Genomic DNA, 8,975 nt, shown 5'->3' with positions numbered 1-8,975 from the left:
TATATAGCCGCGACAGTCAGGACAACGTTTCCATCGTGGAAGTCCCCAGACTCAAGGAGAGCCGCCCTGCCCCTCCTCTTCTCTTTGAAACGCCCCGAGCGAGAGATCCTCAGGTTCCGTCTGCACGTCAGCTGGTTGAATCTCGGCTCAAAGTCATCTTCCGGAAAACGTTCCTCGGTAACAGATCCTACTGACTTTGAGGTGTCTTCCTCCGACGCCGCTGCTGGTGTAGGGTCCCCTGACGCGTCCCCTGTGGGCCCTGTCCCTGTTTCATGGCTTGTAGTAGATTCGGGGACACCTTTTCGCCACTCGGTTAAGGATCGCCACCAGGGATATCTTGCTGCCATCGGGATGATTGATCAATAAGATGAGATGTTCCTTTATTGATCCCCTTGGGATACAGTAGACCCACTGTAACATAGATAATAATACAGCTGTGTCATTATAGTGTATTATTTCAATGAATGGAAAGGTCCAATTAGGTGGCCAGGGGCCTCTCTTAACCCATCTAATTGTCTTGTAAGGCACCTGTTGTTACAAGCATCACATGGGCCTGAGTAGGCTAAGCTTTCAAAGAGCGTAACCGAATAACACAAAATAACAGCCAGCCCCTATGAATACAACATATATATTCTATATATTCTAAGCTTAGACAACAGCAGATTACAATTGGTTGTGTAAAATAGGTTTGAATTGCATTTGAAGCCCCTATTCGGAATCTATATTATTAGGTCAAATTCTCTGTATTGGGACTATGCAATTCAACAACATCATTATGTATCACTTTAGTTAGGTGTTAAATTAGGCATGTATAAACAAATGTGTGGGCTTATCCTATTAAACTCAACTAAACTAATCTATTGACCGTTACATGTTTGGTATGTGTAGGCTACATAATTCTTAAAGAGATTGACTGGTAAAAGTTAAATGTGCCTTTTGGAATTTTCTTAATCCACCATAAATCATAATACAGGTCTAATTTACTCCAAAGTTTCTCATGCAAACAAAACTTCAACAGCTATAACATGCAGTGTCAGTTTGTGGACTGAGTCAATCAATTTGAGAATAAAATATATTCCTCCAACACCATTATTTTGTTTTTCAATGGAGACGTTGTCCCTATTGTTTATGTTTTGATTAAGAATTAGGCCTTTAAATGTAGCATTTAATTTTGCCACTTGACTAAATTGGAATAACCACTCAAAATATTTCCAAGAAAAAGAGGACACAAGTATGAATTCCATTATAGCTAAGATATCCTGTTTTAACACATTTGATACCCTCAATTTACACAAATAAATGCTCACCTGGATGCTCTGAAAACCCAAGAACAAACTTCAGACTTCAACTGAGTTGCATGACAAAAACAGCATGACCGAATCCAGGCTTACATCACAATGGTGTATTTGGTTGGTGTTTACTGTAGGTAGGCCTATACTGTGTGGCCTTCTGTGCTTCATACATGCTGTTATAACCTGTGACAAAGGCTCCACCCACCTGTCGGTCCATGCCCATTAGCCTACAGGTACAATTGGAAGGGTGGAGCAGTCGGAGGTACAAAAGGCTATACAGAACTACCAGACAACGACTTAAGGGATCAAAATACAAAATAGTTTGATAAACACATAATTGTGATTCATTTTTGCGTCAGGATCAGCAGGCTGGGCCTTTATCCTGTCTGACCCATGTCAACGAGAACGTGAACAATCAAGCTTTCGAGAACTACTTTTACATGGACACAATATTTTTGAATGGAAGTTTTAGATACTTTAATAAATCATCATTTGATAAATTGCAATCTCAATCACAGCCATCACAAAAATACATTTTAATAAAATGGATTTGTAGAAAGGATTCACTTCATTACATCAAATCAAATGTGAAAGGGATATTCTTGCTATCAGCGATCACTAATATCTGGCAGGGGGTGGTGGTGTGGACGGCAACTATAGCTGCTTGTTGGAGTAAAAAGGAATAAAAAAGAAGGGGGGGGGGGGGGGGGGTAAGTTGTGTTGTTGGGCGGTATCCAGATAATATACATTTCAATTGAAAATATCAGTACAGTATGTAAACAGAAAAGTAGGCAACCATACCGCCCTGCAGAAGCTAACCGCAGTAACTAATATTTCTTTCAAAGTGAAATAGAACTTCTCAATATCTGTTTTATCTTGAGTTCAATCTTTCTTTTTGAGTAAAAGGGTAAAAATAATTCCAGTAACTATAAAATCACTGGATTGGATAGTCAAAGAACTTTAAAGGCATTTTTCTCAGTTTCACTGTTAGCGTATACTGTGGTTAGCTTCTGCTGGGCAGCGTAGCCTTGCTCAGAGATGTGCTGCTGAGGGCAGCTATCATGGGCAATGGGTTTAAAACTCATTATTCAACCAGCTTATCCATTTCTTCACCAAAACAGTCCCATTGATAAGTCCCACGAATAGCGGCTGAACATTTTCTGTACTATTTCTTCTTATGATTCTAATTATAATTCAGTTTTGTAATTTGACCTCAATATATCTTAACAACATACATTATAGTGACAAAGGAGCAATATGCGGGGGAAAAAAAGACAAGAATAAAACATCTTTACAAAATATTTTCTTACCCTCTTTGCAAACAAAAAAGTGCTTCGTGAGCTATCAATTGTCTCATCTGTCATTTTACAACACACTCAAATGTGATCATTAAATGATCCGATTCGGTCTAAAATATATGGATTTTTCTGATTAGAATTCCCCCCGCATTCCCACGAATCACACACTTTGCAGCACACAAGAAAATATATTTGACCAACCAACCAACCAACCAACCAACCAACATGAAAGCATTGATTTTACTGCTGTGAGGCTCGATTATACAATATCCGAGCCTCCACAGGTTCCACTGTGCTACTGCCCAGACAGTCTGCCTGCAAGCAGATTTCACACACACTTATCATCTTGTCCCATGATGACTGAGTCACTGGGTGGTGGCTAATTCAGAATGCGAAGGGAACAGTACTAGGTAGGGAGGGTCAGAAAGACTGGAGTCTTGCCTTGTAAAACAAACAAAAAACAAAAGGGTCCTGGCTTGGAGTACGTAACGTCTAACCTTACAGTAACGAGACACGACGAGTTCGACGCGAAGCCAACTGAAGTCAAAGTCATGCGAGAAGAGGAAGCGGGTTCAAGTTTAAATCTGATCACAATGTGGAGACATTGACACTTCATTAGATTCGGCGTGGCTTAGATTTCCTCTTGTAATGTAATAAATAATTGTCCTTCGTTTTCTTCCAGTTCGAGGGCCTTTTCCCCCCGGGCCACAGTCCTTTAGAATAAGACGTCTTCATGCTCTATCAGCAGCTGGACCACGAGCTTCTGTTGTCTCATGTCGTTCAGCGTCGCCAAGGCGCTCTGCTCCGGCGGCTGCATTAACGTCGGTCCGAAGACAATCCCCAGGTTCTCTGCGTTCATTAAATTGTCCTTTTCAAACATTGTCACCCTGCGAAAGTAATCATGTAATAATAATCACAGTCAGTAAAGGAGTACCGGTCTGGGGCAAAACACCATGTAGATCAGATTAGATTCAAATGTATTGTCATTATACAGCACAAGTACAGTGCAACGAAAAGAGGCTTGGCATCCAACCAGAGTGCAAATGTACGGAAGCCCTAAGAGGCCATACATTCATACATTTTTATTTACTCCGTTTTCCCGTAATAATGAGTTAATTTAATTTGTTTTCTCGTCATAACGGGATAATTTTCTCGAGATCTCGAGAAAACGAAACGATAGTCTAGTATAAAATCACTGCAGGAAACATCATTCAGTGTCGCAATGTCAGATAGGAGCAGGAGGATATTGATCACTGCGTCACATATCTCTTCAATCAAGGCCTGACACAGGCTGAAATAGCTTTATGCCTTGCTGTTACAGATAATATACACATTAGTGTGCGTCATCTAAGAAGACGGTTAGCAAAGGCTTCAGCTTTACCGGCGGCACAATCAAAGTGAGCTCTCAAAGAGCACCTACGGGAGGCTGCAACTCGAAACTGGCCCCCGTGAATGTCCAACCCCCTCCCACCCCCTCCAAATGTACAGTTTCCTCCCCCTCGTATGTATATATTCTTTTCTGTTAGGATCTCTGTTTAACAGTACTGTATATGTGCAAATCTTGTATGTCACAAATGTAACAGTATACTGTGTATACCTGTATGTCATGTACCCCCCTGAAATAAATTAATCCGTTATCACGAGAAAACGATCTTTGTTATGTCGAGATAACGAAATAATAAGTCGTTATCACGAGAAAACGGACTTTGTTATCTCGAGATAACGAAATAAATTGATCCGTTATCACGAGAAAACGATCTTTGTTATGTCGAGATAACGAAATAATAAGTCGTTATCACGAGAAAACGGACATTGTTATCTCGAGATAACGAAATAATAAGTCGTTATCACGGGAAAACAAAACACGAGTAAATAAAATGTATGAATGTATGGCCTCTTATAGGGCTTCCGTACAAATGTAACAGTAAAGTGCAATAGTAATATACAATGTACAGGTGATTAAACTGGGTATACAATATATAAATAAATTAGTACAACTGAGTAATAGTGCTAATCAGATGTATGCACAGAGTTGTCATATTAATATGTACAGTGTCAGTGACACATCATATCATATATATACGTCACATCATATCATACATAATATGATGGAAGGTTTGCCTTTTCGATGCAAAGCACCTCATAGACAATAGACGATGGCAATGTCAGTAACTCACTCATTCATTCATTCATTCATTCATGCAGTAATTCATTCCCTCATGGTAAGCCACTCTGCCCCTAGTGGCGTCTCAACAGGCATGACACTTTGTGTTCAGTCACAGAGCCAGAGAGACATGACGATGAACGCTTGGCAATCTGTGACACTTTGTGTCCCTGTTTTTATTTATTTTTTAATTTTTATTTTTTTGATCTTTTTCCCCCTCCTTTTTCCTCCGATTTTCTCCTATCCCAATGTTAGTCGTTATGTCAATTCCCAATCCCCTTCCTGGTCGCTGCGCACTTACCCCCCACAGTCGGTCTGGGAGAGTGGAGGCTACCACGTGTTTCCTCCGACACACGTCCAGCCAATCAACCGCTTCTTTTTTCACCTGGCAGCGCGGATTCTCACTGAGAGGGCGTAACGTGTGGAAGGATCACACTATCCCACTTAGATCCTATCCGCGCTTAGCAGGCGCCCCGACCGAACTGTAGGAGTCGCTGTTTACAAAGACCCGGACCCACCCCGCCAGCTTCTCCCACCCTCTAATACTGCCAATTGTATTAGTGTGAACGGCCAGCCAAGCTGGTGACAACCCCGGAGCTGTGAGCTGGATTCGAACAGGCGAATCCAGCCGCTCCGGGGTTGGTGACGAACGCAATCTCCGTTACGCCACCTGACCGCCTTTGTGTCCCTGTTTTAATGCAGGTTGTGTGGTGACTCACTTCAGAGGAGATTTAACCCTTTCACTACCACACTACAGAAGGTTAACCCTTTCACTACCACACTACAGACGGTTAACTCTTTGCCGTGTGGCAGTGATAGGGTTAACCTTCTGTAGTGTGGTAGTGAAAGGGTTAAAGGGGGGAAACCAACGTTGATTTATTTATCTCACACGTCGCGAGGCTCTAAACTGTTTCGCACACATTAATTTAGTCTGACAGTCATTGAGAGTAAACAAGTTTGAATATGGCCACCAGTGATGTCATCAGATGACACTGAATCCTTGTGTTGTGTCGATTACAGCTTGGTGAAATTATGTCGATTGTAAGGATCACAATAGGGATTGGTATTTTTTTTTTATAATTTCATTGAGCTATAATCAACACAAGGATTTAGTGTCCTCTGATGACGTAATGGGAGGAGATATTCAAACTCATTAACTCTGAATAACTGTCAAACTTAAATGAATGTGTGCAAAACAGTTTAGAGCCTTGGGACATGTGTGAAATTATGTGCAAAATAAATCAGCATTGTTTTTCAGTGAAGTGCCCCTTTAAGTAAATTTTTTTTTATATATAATGTTTCCTTTTCCGGATGACGTGTATCTTTTGAACACACCTCTTTAGATGCGCCATCAGGTAGCGCAGGGTCTCATAATGCGCTGGAGGGAGCTGCAGTAAACCGTCATGGATGGCCTCCAGCCTGGAGTCGGCATGGGGGATTTCTACACAGGAAGACACAGTACAATTAGTGTCACACTACCACTGTGTAACATGGTAGAGGTCATCGTACAGAATGGTGTCAGAGTCGCAGAGCCCTTACTTGCGGCTTGAACAAATTTGGAGTACATGTTGAATGTGATGACTGGAATGGGCAGGTCTCTGAGGTAGAGCTTCAGAGCACCAGCGATGATGTTAATGTCCGCGTAAGACTCAGCACTGATGTCGACCTTCTCGCCGTCTGTCGAGAAGAAATAGCAAATGTATCAGTGAGGTGTAATTGTATTAACAAAACATTCCCACAAGGAGTCCTTGGAAACAATTGGCATGCATATGTGGCAAGATTTCTTTAAATAAGTAAAAAAAGAAGAAGAAAAAAATACACATATATATATATATATATATATATATATATATATATATATATATATATATATATATATATATATATCTTCTCTCTCCTGATTGGATAAAGTGGGAACAGGATACCAGAAAATGTATTGTTATAATAATAATAATTGTTAGACTAGAAGTCTTTATTTGTCATGCAGTTTTTTTAACACACACACGCGAGATGGGCGACCCACAGGAACACACACACACATGCACTGAGTCGCAGATGAAATGTCTCTCTGCACTTTTCCCATCCCGTCGTCCTTCCCCCCCCATGGGCAGCCGGGAGCAGATAGGGCGTCAACGTGAGCCGCACCCCGGGGACCAATCCAAGTGCTCCTGTCCGTCTTCCGATCTGTTATGCATGTTTTTCCATTGGGTTTATCTTATCGGGGGGGAAACCCTTGCGAGCACGGGGAGAACATGCAAACTCCACACAGAAAGGCCTGGTTTACTGTTTACTGTTTACTGCAGAGCGGAAGGACTGGGAGTGGGAGACCCATGTTACTGACCACACACTCTATATCAGTGATGGCTGTCGGAATGTAGAGCTATTTTAATTTTGTATAGATTTTTTTTTAGCATTTATTGCTTTTTCATGGTCAGACATGACCGACAGATGAGGAGAGGATGAACGGGAGAAGAGGCGGGGAAGACATGCAACAAATGGGAGTCACCAGGAGTGGGAAGCAAACCCGGGACGGCCGCTTCGCGACGCAGCGCGATACTGGTGTGCTACTAGAGCGCCCGGAATGTAGAGCTATTTAACACATAATTTTATTTTAACAAAGAAATACAACTTACAGCACCTTTTAAATATTCAACCACGTTGGGCGGCTACGTGGCGTAGTGGGCAAGGCGCTCGCCACGAATGACGGAGACGCTGGGCTTGCCTGTTCGAGCCCAGCGATCCACATTGCTTTCAGTTTAGCTGGTCGTTCATACTAATACACATTGTCCGTATTAGGGGGTGGGAAACTGATGGGTGGGGATCGGACGTTGTGGACAGCGACTCCTACAGGTCGGTTGGTGCGCCTGCGCAGTAGAATCAGGAAGTGTCCGGGGCAGCGTGAGCCTCCCACGCGTTACTCCTCGCCACTGAGAGATCGAGCTGCGCAGGTGAAAAGATGCGACTGCTGTTACCTCAAGTACCGGAGGGGACTTGTGCTATGTATGACTTAGTCCACATTGCAGCCGGCTTGTGGGAGGCAAGAAACAGCGTTCGTGACAGGGGAGGGTTGAATTGGATGATACGAAATTCGGATGGGAGAAAATATAGAAAATGGGAGAAAAAGTGGATAAAAAAAATAAAAATATTCAACCACGTTGAATACGTAAATACGTAAATATTGACAAACGAGGCCCGCTAGCTCGCGGCAGTAGCATTATTCTTTTGTCGCTGCTCTCCCGTTGCAATGTGCTTTTAATTGAAACCCGTGAAGTTCCGTGTCTCACGAACCCCCAACCCAGACTCAAACCCAGGGGGCAAAGAAAACAAACTTCACACAAACCTCGATCAAAGGAGAGCCTGACGTCCTCTATGTGCTCGGAGAAACCAGACACTCGGTACAGTCCCTCCGACTTCAGACCTGCGAGCAAACAGTCGGGAAGCTGTTACTTCTCTCCCTTGTGCTTTTGCTTTCATCGCCTCTGTATGACAAAACCCCAACAAAAGCCGAACGGCTCTGAGGAGACGAATCAATGAACAATCATGGCATTTATTTGACCAAAACGGTGCCCACAGAACACGATGAAAGATGATGAATTTACAGAGACGTTGAAAAAGAAAAAACAATCACACTGCGACCAAAAAAAACACCATCGGCAACATCGACGTTAGCAATAAACGTCAATAGTGAAATCTCATGTTCATCTAACATGTTTCTGGAGAACTATGTGGAGTCTATTTGCTTTGTCTAATTGCAGTGTTTGTTTTGTTTAGGTGTGTTGTTTATAGTTTTTTTTACGTGTTTTATCAATGTATGGTGATGAGTGTGAATATATTTATATGAGTATATTTTTGTGTTGTCACCATGTCAGTTATTGGACCCCAGGAAGCATAGCTGCTGCTATACAAAAGCGAATGCTAACAAACTGAAGAATTGTTGTTGTTGTTGTTGTTGTTGTTGTTGTTGTTGTTGTTGTTGTTGTTGTTATTTTCTTACCTCTTAACTCTATCTCTCGAATACACATGTCAACCACCATGGGCCGCGTTGTGTTATGGGCTTTGACAAGCGTGGTGAGGTCACAGCTGAACACCTTCTTGATTCTACGCAGGTCGGGCTGGCAGTCGCTCGGGACCAGTTTGGAGCACTGCTTGTGTACATTCAGCCCACAATCTACAGAGAGAGAGAGAGAGAGAGAGAGAGAGAGAGAGAGAGAGAGAGAGAGA

At 42.4% G+C, this 8,975-nt stretch overlaps 1 protein-coding gene across 2 annotated transcripts in view; it reads right to left on the bottom strand.

Moving 5' to 3' along the window:
- Positions 1–1,760: 1,760 nt before the first annotated feature.
- chn2 (chimerin 2) overlaps positions 1,761–8,975 on the bottom strand; it is a 56,017-nt gene continuing 48,802 nt past the window's right edge. For both annotated transcript variants that reach the window (XM_084335695.1, XM_084335696.1), the window contains 5 exons: positions 8,749–8,922; positions 8,095–8,172; positions 6,294–6,431; positions 6,090–6,195; positions 1,761–3,477 (listed from right to left, as the gene is read on the bottom strand). In XM_084335695.1, the coding sequence (XP_084191821.1) occupies positions 3,306–3,477; positions 6,090–6,195; positions 6,294–6,431; positions 8,095–8,172; positions 8,749–8,922 (668 nt within the window). In that variant the 3' untranslated portion in view covers positions 1,761–3,305. The remainder of the gene's footprint in view (positions 3,478–6,089; positions 6,196–6,293; positions 6,432–8,094; positions 8,173–8,748; positions 8,923–8,975) is intronic.

This window comes from Notolepis coatsorum, assembly GCF_963971535.1.
Source record: "Notolepis coatsorum genome assembly, chromosome: 19".
Lineage (NCBI taxonomy): Eukaryota > Metazoa > Chordata > Actinopteri > Aulopiformes > Paralepididae > Notolepis > Notolepis coatsorum.
This window is presented reverse-complemented; position numbering and strand designations above follow the sequence as displayed.